The 17,336-nt window shown below is 49.7% G+C and overlaps 1 protein-coding gene across 2 annotated transcripts in view; it reads right to left on the bottom strand.

Annotated features, from left to right (window-relative positions):
- Positions 1–17,336, bottom strand: part of Zpr1 (zinc finger protein Zpr1) — a 50,537-nt gene that overhangs the window by 9,700 nt on the left and 23,501 nt on the right. Inside the window, exon 3 of one of the 2 annotated variants that reach the window (XM_055070096.2) lies at positions 989–1,280. In XM_055070096.2, the coding sequence (XP_054926071.1) occupies positions 1,038–1,280 (243 nt within the window). In that variant the 3' untranslated portion in view covers positions 989–1,037. Of the gene's footprint in view, positions 1–961; positions 1,281–17,336 lie in introns of those variants that run through there. The other variant, XM_050177352.3, reaches the window with a different exon arrangement.

The raw sequence follows: 17,336 nt of genomic DNA, 5'->3' as shown, positions 1-17,336 counted from the left end.
AATTAACCCGAAGGATTAATATGCAGGTGCCATCCAAGCTCATCGGCTGCAACTTATCTAGCTTTGGTTGTATACAGGGTTTCCTGGCACTTACATCGCTGGCCGTAGACCAGTGTTTTGAGAGTACCCGTGTAGTCAGCAGGTATAAAGATGATTGTATTCATGTCATTCCCAAGGCTACACTCATGGCATGTGAGGAATGTATCAACAACTTATCATCATTGTTCTTGGAAAGCACCACCATCCATACACAGAGACAGATAGTTTTAACGCGAAAGCATTATACGGCGGAAAATCGGGTGTAGTTGGCGTGACCATGCTGTGGTCCAAGAAGGCTATGAATTCATAACCTTTGGTGGGCATTGAATTCATGACATTATGTTGTGCGCACGTTGTGATGAACACCATTGGTCATGTTGCAGTGCTTCTGCTGGCAAGGGTGCTCCAGTCACGAGATTCCGCCAGTGGTGCCACCGGACGTTGTCGAATGTGGCCGCAATGCTTTCGCATTCATTCACATAGGGATAACTAAGTGCCCCTTGAATTTATTTTTATTGTAATCTCTCCTTGTTTCTTATCCTAGTTCTTTCAATTTTATAGGGTCTTTATTTCTGGTTTCTGTAAAGTGCCAGCAGCATGCTTTACATTCACACACTATAGACATGTAGCTAATTGACGATGCTTTTCAGTACCACTAAGAATAAGACTGACAGGAGACAAGGTAAGCTACGACACTGAAAAATACGAACATCAATCTAGCATACCACCCAGACCAGCTCAAAGTTATTCCAGGCTATTAAAGCATTCTTGCAGTGTGCATGTTCTATCGAGTGTGTGATAATGCATGAATAGTGAAATCCTGTATTTAAACTGCGTACAAAAACTGCTTGTGAAAATAGTGGTGATTAAGCTGGACTACAAATGACATGGTCAATGCACAGAAGGCAAGGGCACATTGCTGTACAATGTTTCTCATGGGTTTAATTACTTTCATAGCAGGCACACTGTTGCACAATTTTTCTGGATGCAGGCAGAAGTCAAGAGTAGTCCTCAGTCCTCATGTCGTTCAACCCAAGCTCGTCATTCTGCTCGAAAGTGCGCTCATAGTGAGTCACCCTCAGGGCTGGATCGGGGTCCGGGGCACACAGACTCTGCACATAGCTGTTGCCGCAAGGGTCATCCAGCACTAAGGTGACTGGTAGTGTGCCGGCTGCTGCTTTTGCCAGCTGGTCCACCACAGCACCCATACGCAGCCGGCTAGTCCCTGTGGCCGAGTCGCCCTGCAGATTGCCAGCAGAACACAATTGACAGGGTTAATAGTGGTCTCCTTGAACACAAAAGAGAGCTTTAGAATATGGGCCCCAAACGTTTCGGGGCCCCAAAGAAATAGCGTTGAAGCCACTGCGCATGCGCAAGACGCAAACTGTGTCTGGGTTTTGCGTTGGGAACGCTATTTCGCCGATTTAGCGGGAGCCCAAATAGCGGCCCCAAAAGCTTTGCGTCAGCAAACATGGCAGCACCCATCGAAGCGACGGCTCTAACCTAGCACCAAACTGGGTTCAATTCGTGGTAACGCATGAAGTTTGCAAGCTAGGAGAAGTGACTGTGGTTATCGCTTTCTCCCAACTAGCATGTGTTATCAAGATTCATTAGATGCCGCTGATTCCGAATTCGATTGTGGATTTTATAGCTCGTAGGCATAACACGGCTAAGCTTGGCTTGTGAAGGCACGTAAAGTTGGTTTGCTCAAAACTAATTTGTTGCTTACAGAATGACCTCTAAATTGTAATTAAACGCGAATACACGCAAGTCAAAATTACTATTCCTATCATAAAATGGTATATATTTTTTTATTATTTCTAATAGCTTTTCTTTGACGCCGTAGTGGTGCTGTCAGCGCAAGACGCTATCCGCAAACGTAAAACCCTATTCTAAAGCTCTTCACTCCTGCGTGCCCCAACGCTAACACTCAGGATCAGGTCTGATACCTATGTGACTGACAACGTGGCCCAAAAACTGTAGTTCTTTATAGCCAAAGTGGCACTTTTCAGGCTTTAAGGTAAGCCCAGCGGACTGTATGGCTTGAAGAACTGACCGTAGCCGTCTGAGATGTTCATCAAATGTGGCAGAATAAACAATCACATCGTCTAGGTACACTAAGCAAGTCTTCCACTTAAGGACTGAGAGAACAGTATCCATTAGCCTTTGGAACATCGCTGGGGCAGAGCACAAACCAAACAGGAGAGCTTTGAATTCATAGAGCCCATGAGACGTCACAAAAGCAGTCTTTTCACGATCCTGCTCATCGCCCTCTATTTGCCAGTATCTATTTTTTAGGTCCATGGATGAGAAGTAACGTGCATGTCGTAGCCTGTCGAGGGAATCGTCTATGCGTGGTAAGGGATACGCATCTTTTTTCGTAACCCGATTGAGCTTGCGATAATCAATACAAAACTGCGGGCTACCATCCTTCTTCTTAACGAGTACCACAGGCAATGCCCAAGGGCTTTTTGATGGCTGGATGACATCACCTTCTAGCATTTTCTTGACTTGCTGCTGTATTGCTTCACGCTCTTTCTCAGCCACGCGATACGGATGCTGTCGGATGGGTATTGCTGTTTCCTCCGTACCCTAAAAACTGGACTATAGGTCGACCCCCAACTAACGAATTCTAAAAATGAAAAAAATATTTTTCAATGGCAAAAGTACCGAAAGACACCCTTACCTTGAAACAAATGCGACTTAGCAAGTTGCACAATGGTGACAGTATTTATTTAAACGCTGCTTGCATGTGCACCTGGCCAAGTTTTTAACAGTATTGTGCGACCATCGATTCGTGCGCATGTGTACATATGCGCTTACTTTCGCTATTTCTCCGCTCCGTGCCGTGATAAGGTGCTGACAAACACGTGGGTCGATGGTCGCGCGATACTGTTAAAAATTGGCCGGGTGTACAGTACACAGAAGGGCACGAAGTGCGTAAGCGCTACTCCAGATCAGAGCAACGCCTTTGATCAGAGTCATCCGAACTAACGTCGGATGACGAGTGCTTTTCACTGCCCAGTCCATAGGCAGTCACAGGCAGCAATCTTACACGCAGCTCCCGGACAAACTCTGCAACCTTGTCTTCCAGTTCTGCGGCCTGCACTGCGATCCGCCCACGAAATCACGTTTTCTTTTGGTTGCTGCAAGTTGTAATACATTGCTTTTGCCTCCGCCACTACCGAATGCTCTTTTTGGATACTCCAAATTTGCGCTGTGCCGCCAGGTTGCCGTGGGCTTCCACGTACTCAATCACTTTATTCTTGAAGGCGATGCTGAATTGACGTCGGCTTCCACTGATTTTGAAACAAAATGTGAAAAAGCAGCCTTTAACCAATATAACTTTGTGACAATGGAAACTCAAAATGCCGGTGCCACAATGTTGCCACGCCAAGCTGCTGCTGATGGCGAAGGCGGCTGTTTACTTCATCCACCCTTTATTGCAAGACTTCCATAGTTTTTCCACCAAAGTCCGGTATATAAAAGTCGACGGTCGACTTTTCGCAATGGCTTTTTGAAAAAAAGTTCAACCTATATTCAGGTTTTTAAGGTAATGATGTGGTGTTTCGTCAGTGGCGTTTGGCGCACTCGACGTTGTAGAGAAGCAGTCTTTAAAATAGTCAAGCAGTTCCCCGAGCCTTTGTTTCTGTTGCGGCGCTAAACCTGGGTCAATGTCGATGACGGGTGCAGGTGGCACCGTATCGGTGGTTGATTCCTCGTTTACAGCAAAGCAGTATTGGATGTGGTAAATTTCGTCAAAGTATGCCACAGCGGTGCCTTTACTGAAGTGCCGGCGTTCATTGGTAAAATTTGTCAGTAGTACCTCTGTGCGACCACCGATTAGGCCGACGATACCCCGAGCAATGGCAACACCTTGATGGAACAGAAGTGCAGTTAGTTGTTCGGCTACATTGTCCTTCTTAAACTGTTCTCCGCAACTGACGGAGACAAGACTGCATGATAGTGGTGGTATGCAGACGTCGTCGTCGGCGACATGTAACAATGTAGGTTGGCTCTCTTCGTCGTGGCTCGTGTCTGTACTAGTTGACAAGGTTATTTCATTGTCCTGTATGTTAACCACGGCGCCGTACTCCCACAAGAAGTCCATTCCAAGGATGAGTGATCTGCAGCACTCTTTTAAAATCATAAAAGTGGCGACAAAAGCTGTATTTCCTATCTGGAGCCGTGCTGTACATCTTCCTGTAGGTATCATTACCTGGCCTCCGGCATTTCGAATATAAGGGCTCGCCCCATTGCATTTTGACTTTCTTAAGCTGGTCTGCCAACTGCTCACTCATTATCGAAAAGTCTGCGCCAGTATCAAGTAAAGCTGTTACGTCGTGTCCATCAATCGTTAAGAGTAGGTCGTCACTAACAAATTCGTCGGCGTTCCATTTCGCTGGGTTGCTCTGCTCGTTTCTCAGTAATAATGGGGGATTTTTGGCAGTTCAACGACTTGCAACCTTCCCCCTGGAGGTCACTGATTTCAGTTTCCCCGCCGTGGGCTTGGAGAGCGGCCTCTTACCACATCGGCGAAACTGCGACGGCTCGGCAAAGAATAATGTAATGGAGACGCCGAGCGCGACCAAAGATTAGCTGAGCTGCCTTGTTCCCGAGTGACACTGTCATGGAAGCGTGGATGTCTCTCTGGAAACTGCCGCAGAGTGGCAGGTGACATTTCCTGAGTGCCACCCTGGCGATGAGGGCAAAAATGATAAATGTGTCCAGGTTCGCCACAATGAAAACACAATGGTCGGCAATCAGCAGTGCGCCATACGTCGGTCCTGCGAAGCTGGGGTCACCTCAAATGCTCCCTCTGTATCCAGGCACCAATAGATGGCCGCTGGTGGTACTGCTGTACTGGCACGGTAGAAAGCGGGCGATGGACAGGGTCTGCGTAGCTATATGCGCGTGGCTCGAAGCGCGGCTCGGGACAAGGTACAGGGAGTGGCTCAGGAGATGCAAATGCTTGCCGAATTTCTTGACGAACAACTTCAGCGACCGAAGCAACAGTAAACTCCTTCGGTGTCACAGTTTGCTTCGCAATATCCTTGCGCACAATGTCTTTTATCAGTTGACGCAGCGAGGTCTCGTCTGTCACTGTCAGTACCGCGGCTCCTGCAGGTGCATCGTTAGTCAGGCGTTCGTATTGCCGGCAACGCTGCTGGAGCGCCCGCTCGATTGTTTAATGAAAACTTCCACTGTTGTAGGTGGGCTACGCACGAGATCAGCGAATAGTTGTTCTTTGACACCACGCATGAGATGGCTCAGCTTCTTCGAATCAGGCATGTTTGGGATCCACATGGCGAAACAAACGAGACATGTCCTCGGCAAACATGGAGAGACTTTCGTTGGCCTTCTGAATGCGCCACTCAAGAAGGCGTTGTGCATTATCTCGGCGATCAGTGCTTCCGGAGGTATCAAGTAGCCGATGGCAAAATTCGTCCCACGTTGTCAAATTGGCCTCGCGGTTTTGGAACCACGTCCTTGCGCTACCTTCAAGAGCGAAGTACACATTGGAAAGCTTCTGGTCCGGACGCCACTGATTGACCTTAGCTACGCATTCGTACTGGTCCAGCCAGCCTTCGGCGTCTTCATACGTGTCATCGTGGAAGCTTTTGGGGACTAGATTGTTTTGAACAGTCTCCTGTGTTTGACTTGCAAGCCCCATTTCCTGAGTCGGTGAGGTCGCTGAAAAAGTTCCTTGCAAGAGACCGAATTCCGGGCACTGACCTTGCAGGCGGTGGCTTGCGTGGTGCACAGGTGTCTCTACGCGTGGATGATGTCTTGAAGAGCTGGATGCAGGGCTACTCGCAGGATTCATCCCTATCATTAGGCAATGATGCGATACCCAGCCCCTCCGCTAGTATCACGGCTCACTTGAGACAAGAGTGGAGACCGGTATTTAATCGAGACAGTTAGAATGAGCATTCAGTTCAGGCTTCTTTTTCTGTAGCACCTTGCTTGCACACACGCGGTCGTCGTCTTCGTCGTCAGCGTGATTGGGCACAGATGGCGTCGCGGCAACATGTAGTAAGAAAATGAAAAGAAACCATGTCATAGGGCCAAGAATCCACGGCACACAGTCCTATACACCCACAAACATATGGCTACGGCATGAGCCGGGCAAGGAGAAGAGGAGGAAGACGTTAGCTGGCGCAGCCTCAGGATGCCATCTTTACTTCACCATCAACCTCATCCTTTAAATAAAGCTGGTTCAACATTAACCGTAACAGTTTTGTGGTGGAGGTGCTGGGTACTTCGACCAAGACGACGGAGCTGCTGTAGCAAGTGCCATGCCGGAGCTAACGCATCACTCGACTGCCTCCGACACCACTTGAGATCCCGATGTCCCACGGTGGCGACCAACAGCCTTCTCTGGCTCCTCCAGTGTGAACTGGCAGCTGGATGCATCAGATGGAGCCCCGCCCTTTCTCAGGAAAATTCGGCGAGTACCTGGAGAAATGGCTCACCCACTACAAGCTTGTGAGCAAGTACAACGGCTGGAACTCCACGGCTCAGCTCGACAATGTCATTCTGTTCCTCACAGACACTGCGCTAGTGTGGTTCGAGAACCATGAAGATACCTTCACAACGTGGGACAGCTTCGTTACTGACCTCACAGAGTGCTTTGGCGATTCCACCACGAAAAGGAAGCGGGCGGAGCAGACATTGCTTCAGCACGCTCAGGTCCCAGGTGAGACCTGTACTACGTACACAGAGGCGATCCTGAAGCTTTGCAAAATGGTCAATCCTCGAATGTCTTAAGAGGACAAAGTTGGACACCTTCTCAAAGGCATAGCCAACGATGTTTACAATGATTTAATCGGAAAGGAGAGTCTCACCTCGGTCGCCGACCTCATCAAGCATTGCCGTCCATTTGAGGCCTCGAAGCTGCGCCGTATCACGCCAAAGTTCGGCAGGTTAGCGAATGTCACAACGGTGGCAAGCGTTGACTATAACGACAACTAGTTTTCAATTTGACCTTGCGGCAACTATAAGGCAAATTGTCCGCGAACAACTTGAACGACAGACCAAAGAGGCGGATGTAGAACGGCTTGGTTGCGCTTCCAACCAACCTCAAGAACATGCATCTGCTGTGTCTGCATTGTCTGCCATGCCAGGCGTTGCAGACTGTTGAGTCAATCAGCTGCGACAGCACCGACGTTTCTTTCCTGACGACAGGATGCACAATCAACACACTCGTCGAGCTACCACCACGAATTAGAATTCGGAAGACCGTGTTTATTATTCGCAGCGTCCCAGGGTTGACCCTGAGGTTTACAATGTTGGCTACGCATCGCCTGTGTGTTACAGCTGTGGCGCCTCAGGACACATTGCTCGTTTTTGTCGCCGGTGCCGACAGACAACATATGGCCCACCACCAGCTTCACCTAATTTTGAACGTGACAGTTATGATGATCGTTGGCCAACAGACCCCGATACTGCACGCACCACAGGCCCGCCACCCCGGAATACCTTCCGTCAATATAGTAGGAATGGCGCGCCAGCTTCAGACCGCAGCCTGACTCCCCCAACAACGCCGTTCACCGTCACCACCACCGTCGGGAAACTAGCCGGCGCGGCCAATGGAGGTAAGGTCGCCGGACAGTTTGCGTCCCTACTGTTCTCTCGCATGGTATGAAGCTCACTGAATCTGTAGAGATTACTTACACCTCCATTACAGTTACAGCGAGGAGGAGCAGTCTCATACTAGCGATCCCCACCGAAGCACTTCTTAAGAGCAGATCCTACGGATGATCAACAAGGTGCTGCCCTCACATGAGTGCCACACTCTCGCACAAGTTTTGCGAGCACATCTTTTTGTGTTCGATTTCACACAAGGCGACTAGCAGTCTTCACTCCCGCATTCTCGTGCTCACCACAGAATTGACACCAGATCTGCGCACCCTATTCGGCAAAAGCCTTACTGCGTTTCTTCAACAGAGAGGATAGTTATCGCTGCACAGGTGAAAGACATGCTACGGAAAAGTGTTCAAGAGTCCTTTAGCCCGTGGGCAGCACCAGTAACCTTAGTAAAGAAGGATGGATTGTGGCGGTTCTGCGTTGATTACAGGAAACTGAACGCGGTCACCAAAAAGGATGTGTATGCTGTTAGAATCGCACCGCTGGCACGAGTTGTTGCAAACTCAGCGCTGACACCCGTTGTTGCAATCGGGTCGCAAGCCCCAAGGGTAGCGTTGGCCTGGCGGCCTGGGGCACTGGAAGCATCTGAAGGTCTCGGCAAAGCATGAGTCGACTGGTAACAGAACAACTGGTTTATTCTAACATCGCAAAAGAGCGGGCGGTCAGGTCGACCGAAGTGAGAGACGGGAGAGCACGTAACTCGACAGAAGAAATCGGAGCCTCTCTCTCGGCGTCCGGGGGCAGCTGCTCTTATAGTCTCGGAGTTGAGGGCGAGAAGGAACGCCTCGTCACTGGCGCACGTGACGGCGCCACGGACACGCTGAGAGACAGGTTGAGACGAGTGTAGTGACGCATCGCCAGGCCGGCGCCGTGGTCAGACCTCCTCGCTTCACTCTTGGGGAGCTCCTCTCCCCGGCTGCCGCGCTTTGACAAGCGTGGGCACACACACACACACGCACACACGAAGACACGTGGCACTGAAACACGCCTGGACGCGCTTGGCGGGGAGGCGTATCGGCGGCGCTGAACGGGCCAAAATGTCCGCCGCTTTGAACGAAGCCCCGGCGTCCGTTGCATCCGCGCCGGCTATACCGCGCGTCGTAGGCGAAACGTAACAGACCGCCCCGCCGGGGGAAGGAGATCCCGATGGTCAGGGGACTGCATCCGCTGTCCGGAGGGATGTCGCTCGATGATGCACATAACCGAAGTCGGGCGTCCGTCGGCGTTTCTTGAGCGCAGCGCACGGAGAAGGCCTCGTTCTCTCGTTCAGGTTCACACAGGACACTGCAATGTGACTTCGGGAGAGTTGACATTTTTGTTCTCGTTCCCGGCAAGCGCTAGAACTACGCCGAAAGTCAACCGCTCAGTCAGCAAGCACGGCACAACCCTCACTAAGCCCTGCCAGGCTCTTTCCCCTTTTATACTACTGCCTAGTTCCTTAAAGTAGTTTAGCAGCACTCAGAACGCGTCCATAAATCGGAAAATTGCACTAGAAAGCACATCATCACTTTGAAACACTACACAAAAGCAATATGTTAAAAATCCTGCCTCAGGAAGAAAAACATCAGTAACAAACAATTTTGAGGCTGATTCCCACGTTAGGGGCTTCGACTTAAGCCATCGGCGTTACCGTTGAGACTCCCCTTTTTGTAACGCACCTCAAAGGAATGTTGTTGCAAAGCGAGGCTCCAGCGCAGGAGGCGGCCATTTGTGGAAGAGATAGTCTGCAGCCATTGGAGAGGGCAGTGATCCGTCTCGAAGCATGCGAAGCGGAGATCGCAGCGAGCGACCGTACACTAGCTCAGCTGGCGAAAACCCCGTAGCCGCATGCGGCGCGGTCTTTAATGCCAACGTCACCCCAGGCAGACACAGCTCCCAGTCAGTTTGTTGTTCAAACCACAATGCTCTCAACACGCGCTTCATGACGGAGTGGAGCTTCTCAACGGAATTCGACTGGGGGTGGTGCACTGAGCTGTCTAACAGCTTTACCCCACACCTTTCGAGAAAGGCTGTCGTCAAAGGGCTAGCAAACACTGTGTCCTGATCTGACTGGATTTCCGCAGGAAAACCAACTCGCGCAATTATGGACAGTAGTGCATTGACTATCTCAACTGAGCTTAGTTCTTTAAGCGGCACTGCTTCAGGGAACTTTGTCGCTGGGCAGATCACAGTCAAAATGTGTCTGTACCCCGTGGCTGTTACCGGCAGAGGTCCCACTGTATCAATAACGAGCCGTCTGAAAGGCTCCGTAATGATAGGCACCAACTTCAACGGCGCCCTCGATTTGTCCCCTGGTTTGCCCACCCGCTGACAGGTGTCACATGTCCTCACAAAGTGGTCTGCGTCCCGAAAACACCCTGGCCAATAGTACTCTTGCAAGAGACGGTCCTTAGTTTTCTTAACTCCTAGGTGTCCGGACCACGAACCCCCATGCGACAAGCGCAACAGATCCTGACGGTAGCACTGAGGCACGATCAGCTGATCGAACTCCACTCCCCTGCGGTCTAGATACTTCCGGTACAGGACCCCACCTCTTTCCACAAAGCGAGCATTTTTCTTGGCGATACCTTCCTTGACAATGCAGCGGATGTTTTCTAGGCTGCCATCCTTCTTTTGCTCGGCTATCAAAGCCGACCGGCTGACTTTTAGCAACCTATTAAGTCCATCTGACGTAGGCGCGATGAGCAAATCTGCAGATAGCTCTTCTAACTTTCCCGCATCGGGAATTTCCTCTCCAGTATCTGGTGCCTTTAACGCTACAGGCTCAATCTTATTCAGTTCGGGCGTGCTCTGAATATCAGCTTGCTGCGCCTCTGACCCTTTCTCATCGTTCGACAACGTCGGTCCCGCAACTACCGCCTTTGCAGCGAGCTCCCGAACCTTCGATCTGGTTAAGGCCTGAACGCTAGCCTCACCAAACAAAAGCCCTTTCTCGCGCAGGAGGTGATCGGACCTGTTCGAAAATAGGTACGGGTACTGGGGGGGCAGCATAGATGACACTGCGGCCTCCGTCTCAAGTGCTCCGAAAGGTCCTTCAATAAGCACTTTTGCTACGGGCAGACACACGCTATGAGCTTCCACGGCTTGCTTGATCCATGCGCACTCGCCCGTGAACATATCGGGTTCTACGTAAGAGGGGTGAACTACATCCATTGTAGCTGCGGAATCGCGAAGCACTCGGCACTCTTTCCCGTTCACGAGGAGGTCTCGCATGTAAGGCTCGAGAAGCTTCATGTTCTCGTCAGTGCTGCATAAGGACAAAAACACGACTTTTGTTTTTGTTTCTGGACACTGCGCCGAAAAGTGACCCGGCTTCTGACACGTATAACACACGCGCACTTGCCTCGTCTCGAACCGCTTTCTGCGTTCGGCTTCGGCTGCCGCCGTCTCCTTACGTTCGGTCGGACTGCTTTGACTCGCATCCGCACTACGTGTGTCCCCCTTTGCTCTCATGGGTGTGAACTTCGGCCTCTCAAACTTGGAGCCAAATTCACCCTTTTGACCGTCCTTAGCTCCGCGAGCCCGACGCGTCACAAACTCCTCGGCTAGCTCAGCGGCTCTAGCCACCGTACTAACGTCTGGCCTATCCAAGACCCAGTACCGCACGTTCTCAGGTAACCGACTATAAAACTGTTCCAGCCCGAAACACTGCAGAACTTTCTCGTGGTCACCAAACGCTTTCTCTTCTTTGAGCCACTCCTGCATGTTTGACATTAGCCTGTAGGCAAACTCTGTATATGACTCACTTTTGCCTTTCTCATTTTCCCGAAACTTCCGACGGAACGCCTCCGCGGACAGCCTGTACTTTTTTAGCAGACTCGATTTCACTTGGTCGAAATCCTCTGCCTCCTCTCTCTTCAAGCGAGCGACTACGTCGGCCGCCTCGCCGGGTAACAAAGTGAGCAAGCGCTGTGGCCACGTTTCCCGAGAGAACCCCTGCTTCTCACACGTTCGCTCAAAGTTAACCAGGAACAAACCAATGTCCTCTCCAAGCTTAAACGGCCGCATCAGGTCAGTCATTTTGAACGATACTCGTTCTCCTGCACCGTGTGCCTGACTTCCATTACGAGCGCGTTCCATCTCTACCTCGAGACGCTTCATTTCCAAAGCGTGTTGACGGTCGCGCTCTTCTTTTTCTTTCTCTTTTTGTTCTTTTCGTTCGCGCTCATCTTTTTCTTTCTGTTCTTTAAGTTCGCGCTCCTGTCTCTCTTTTTGTTCTTTTCGTTCGCGCTCATCTTTCTCTTTCTGTTCTGTACGTTCGCGCTCCTGTCTTTTTGCCGTCTCCCTCTCCTCAATGGTCTCAAGGCATTCCGACAGCTCGTCATCCTCAGCCTCTAACTCAAGAATAGCCCTTAGCAGTTCTGGTTTTCTGAGTTTGTCTGAGACTTCGAGACCCAACTCTCTTGCAAGCTCCAGCAATTTCGGTTTGCGCAACGACTTCAAATCCATGGCTGCTATGAATGCTGCTTTCTCTACTGCCTTCTATTGTCTTGCCGCAAACTAACCCGGCAGCAACGACAACCACAATTACCAGCTCTGTTTCTGACACTAACAAAAGCCTGGCAAAACTCAGAAGAAGAAAGTCCCGCACTCACCAAACCTTGCAGCCAAGACCTCAGCGCAGTCGTTCCGCTGCAGGCAACCAGTCATCACACAGGGCTCGTTGCACTGCTCCCGGATGGTCGTTGTGCTGCTCAGCATACAGTCAACCGCATATCTTCGCTGCTGGCCTCCGTTGTCGCGATCTCACCGCTACCAGCCAGTTGTTAGAATCGCACCGCTGGCACGAGTTGTTGCAAACTCAGCGCTGACACCCGTTGTTGCAATCGGGTCGCAAGCCCCAAGGGTAGCGTTGGCCTGGCGGCCTGGGGCACTGGAAGCATCTGAAGGTCTCGGCAAAGCATGAGTCGACTGGTAACAGAACAACTGGTTTATTCTAACATCGCAAAAGAGCGGGCGGTCAGGTCGACCGAAGTGAGAGACGGGAGAGCACGTAACTCGACAGAAGAAATCGGAGCCTCTCTCTCGGCGTCCGGGGGCAGCTGCTCTTATAGTCTCGGAGTTGAGGGCGAGAAGGAACGCCTCGTCACTGGCGCACGTGACGGCGCCACGGACACGCTGAGAGACAGGTTGAGACGAGTGTAGTGACGCATCGCCAGGCCGGCGCCGTGGTCAGACCTCCTCGCTTCACTCTTGGGGAGCTCCTCTCCCCGGCTGCCGCGCTTTGACAAGCGTGGGCACACACACACACACGCACACACGAAGACACGTGGCACTGAAACACGCCTGGACGCGCTTGGCGGGGAGGCGTATCGGCGGCGCTGAACGGGCCAAAATGTCCGCCGCTTTGAACGAAGCCCCGGCGTCCGTTGCATCCGCGCCGGCTATACCGCGCGTCGTAGGCGAAACGTAACAATGCGCTTCCTAGAATTGATGATGTCATCGACTGTCTACATTCCGCTGCCTACTTTTCATCACTGGATTTGCGATCATTATTGGCAGATACCCATGCACCCCAAACGATAAGGAGAAAACGGCCTTCATGACACCAGACTGTCTTTATGAATTTAATGTTATGCCGTTCGGCCTTTGTAATGCGCCAGCAACATTCGAACGATTCATGGACATTACTCTCCGAGGACTGAAATGGGAAATTTGTTTGTGCTACCTCGATGATGTGGTGATTTTGGCAGCACATTGAGTGAGCATAACAGCCACCTCAGTCTTGTTCTGGATTGTGTCAAACAAGCCGGCTTGATCCTAAATTCCAAGAAATGTCGTTTTGAGGAAATCGAGACGTTAGTACTTGGGCATCTAGTCAACAAAAACGGTGCGAGGCCAGATCCACGAAAGATTGAGGCAGTCAGCTTCTTCGAAGCATCGAAGTCAGTGCGGGAGTTGAGATTCTTGGGCCTGTGCTCGTATTTTCGTCGCTTCGTCCGAAGATTCGCAAACGTGGTGTACCCCCTAACACGTCTTCTCCAAAAAGCCGTCCCTTTCAACTGGACATCAACTTGCAACGACGCGTTCCTCCAGCTAAAGTTTCTACTAATGTCAGGGCCCATATTGCATCACTTCGATGCATCCTCACCTACGGAAGTGCACGCGGATGCCAGTGGTATCGGCATCGGTGCTGTACTAGTGCAACATCATCAAGGAGCTGAACACGTTGTGGCTTATGCTAGTTGCTCTTTGACTAAGGCAGAACGCAATTACACTGTGACCGAGCAAGAATGCTTGGCAGCTGTTTTTGCAGTCCACAAATTTTGGCCCTATATCTACGGTCGCCCATTTACTATCGTTACTGACCACCACACATTATGCTGGTTGGTGAATTTCCGTGACCTGAATGGACGACTGGCACGTTGGGCTCTTCAACTGCAGGAGTACGACTTCGTTATTTCCTACAAGTCTGGGCGTCACCATGCAGATGCGGGCTGTCTCTCCCGCTTTGCTCTGACAACGACGGAGTGTGAAGAAGACAATTTTGATGACTTTTTTGCTCTCATTTCTTCTACATTCTCAGACTCGATGACTTTCAAGGCAGAGCAGGAAAATGATATTAGTTTGAAACCTCTATTTGCAGCCGCATCGCGTCCTGGAGCCACCAGCCGATTTTGTGTCCGTGACGGCCTGCTTTACAAGACCAATTATTCGGCTAAAGGCGCAAGCTTCCTTCTGGTGGTGCTGCAGAGTCTGCCAGCGGACATACTGAGAGCCATGCATGACGATGCAACCTCTGGCCATCTAGGATTCATCAGAACCTTAAACCGGACACAGGAGCATTTTTACTGGCCCAGAATGCGGGACACAGTCAAGCACTACGTCGCCAGTTACGAACGATGTCAATGCTACAAGCGCCCTATGACCACTCCGCCAGGTCTTCTCCAACTTCTGCTGCCGCATTGCCTGCCATTTGAACAACAGGGTATCGATCTTCTGGGCCCATTTCCCCGATAATCTAATGACAACTGATGGGTGATCGTATGTGTAGACCCGTTACGCAGAAACGGCGGCCATACTATCTTCAACAACTGCGCCCATAGCAACGTTTTTGCTTCGATTCAGTATTCTTCAGCATGGTCCCCCCCGTGTTATCATTAGCAATCGCGGTTGTCCATTGCGGACGCCGTAGAAGAACTGCTTCATCTCTGCAGTTCGCAGTTCAGCCATTCAACGCCTTATCACCCTAAGACAAATGAGCTTGTAGAACGTACGAACAGAACTCCAACATGCTGGCCACATACGTATCTTCCGATCACAGAGACTGGGATGACATACTCCTCTTCACCACCTATGCTTATAATACTGCAAAGCATGAGACGACCGATTACAGTCCTTTTTATCTCCTTTACGCATGTTCACCGCTAAGCTGCATTGACACTATACTGCCGTTTGACTTTCACAGCGAGTACTTTGCTGCCAAGACACTTTGTCTTGCCGAAGAAGCCCGGCGTATTGCTCGTCTTCATACTGTGGCATTGCAACACTGATCGAAAGAGCGCTGTGACAGCCAACACCAGTCTGTCTTGTACGCTAAAGGAGACTTTGTGTGGTTGCGGATTCCGGAACGTAAATGTGGCTTATGCGAAAAGTTTTTACCCCAGTACACGGGCCCATTCGTCATTGTAGATTGCTTGAGTGACTTGACGTACGTGGTGGCACACTTGACGTCTGCTGGTCGTCGGTCTAGCCAGACCCAGTTAGTACATGTTGCTCGTCTTAAGCAGTTTCACCCTATGCTTTCTGAGTGATTTGGACTTGCCCAGCGGGCTTCGTCTGGTAACCGGGGATAGCTACGGCATGAGCCGGGCGAGGAGAAGAGGAGGAAGACAGCTGGCGCAGCCTCGGGACGCCATCTTTACTTCACCATCAACTTCATCCTTAAATAAAGCCGGTTCAACATTAACCATAAGAACATAAATATAAAAGGCAAATGCAAGTCGCACCACAATGAGTTCGTAAACAGTCACAAACACACACAAGCGGCTGTGATGTAGACTGCAATGAGCACGTAAACAGACGAGGAATTACACAAAGTTAAATAATGCACGTGCAGAATACAAAAATGTATAACACGTAATATACATGCGCTAATAATTACAAATAATAGAAGCAACTTATAGTTACATCATCATCATCAGCAGCAGCAGCAGTAGCAGCAGCCTGTTTTATGTCCGCTGCAGGACGAAGGCCTCTCCCTGCAATCTTGCATTGTGCGGCTATTCAGTGCAATACCTAATACTTGTTAAGGGTGCCTGTGTCTTCGTAAAAATGTTCAAGTGCATTCAATGCTTCGCAGATATAATTTCGACATATGGCCACAAGGTTGGCGCTACCTAAACTCAAGACTATCCAATCCTGTCAGCACGGCGGTGGTGAGTGGTGGTGGCTATCCAATAAGCCTTCTTTATGTAGCTTTTCCATTTGTGCTCCTTTGCTCATTGCTGGCGACAATGCCTTTTGTTTTCAAGCTATAAAACAAAATGTTATTTTAGCCATTCCAAATGCTTTGTCAGGGCCTCAGAAGTCCTTAAAGATCACTATCAACACGGCTTTGACCATGTGCCTCTTGCATGCCACAAGATGGTGACCAACACAGCACAATTTGAATAAAAGATTTACTTTGTTCCATGAAGTCAAAACAATACTTGAGTAGCTCATTTCTGAAATAGTCTCACAATGTAAAGCTGCAGTATATAATTCATCTTGTTTCAACAAATGTTAAACTGGCCACGTCTTAGAGCACTATAGTGTAACAGGGTTTATTGGCTCCAAGCAGTGAGCCTAGCACTGAATAGTTTTAAGCAGCTCTGGTCTCAAGGGATGCCAAGAGCCAAGCAACAGCAGCGATGCCTAAACTCTCTCTGTCATTAGAAATACATAGCTTGTTTCTGCTTAACCTTTCATGCCTACATGCTGCCTGCACACAAAAATGTTTTTAACCTCTTTCACAGAGTTCACAATAGCGAATGCTTGGGCTTGTGGTATTGCATTGCTAAATGCTCGCTGTGTTTGCATTGCATTGCAAACACAACGAGACAGACAAAGCTAAATTGTTGGAAGCAGAGCGATGTGGTTTGTTTGTGTGTTTCGCAATTTTGGATTTAGCAATTCTTTCACAGCTCAATTGTGAAGTGCCACAAGTTTGGACTGCTTACTAGGAGCACATACACAGAACCAAAGAGAGTGAATAGAATTATTTAAATTCAGCGCACACAAAGAAGAAGGTGACATCATTTTGCAAAGCAAAGAAAGCATTTTGCACTTGTCCGAGGATACCGACTACATTTATTGTGAAACCTAAAACTGGCATCTCCAAATAAAGAATATCACCAAGGCAATGAAGATGGGCAATGTGAGAGGTGTCTATCTAGGCAGTAATGGTTCTGTGCAAGATACTATGTACCTTACGGCACAATGCTGTGTAGCAGGTGAAATAATTCTAGTCACCAAATAAAAAAGGTGCGGTGAGCACCTTTCTCGGGTCCTATTAGTTGTGAAATTCGCAACAGCTCAATTGCAATATATGCTGTAAAATAATTATTTGAAGCCTTAATTATATTTTTTTATTAGTCCATTGCACCATTCAATTTCTCAGGCAAAAAGGTCCGCCTCCTTGAGTAATCCATCCCAACAACTGCAAC

The sequence above is a fragment of the Dermacentor andersoni genome, chromosome 5, assembly GCF_023375885.2.
Source record: "Dermacentor andersoni chromosome 5, qqDerAnde1_hic_scaffold, whole genome shotgun sequence".
Classification (NCBI taxonomy): Eukaryota; Metazoa; Arthropoda; class Arachnida; order Ixodida; family Ixodidae; genus Dermacentor; species Dermacentor andersoni.
Note: the sequence above shows the minus strand (reverse complement) of the source record. Positions and strands in the feature narration are given on the sequence as shown.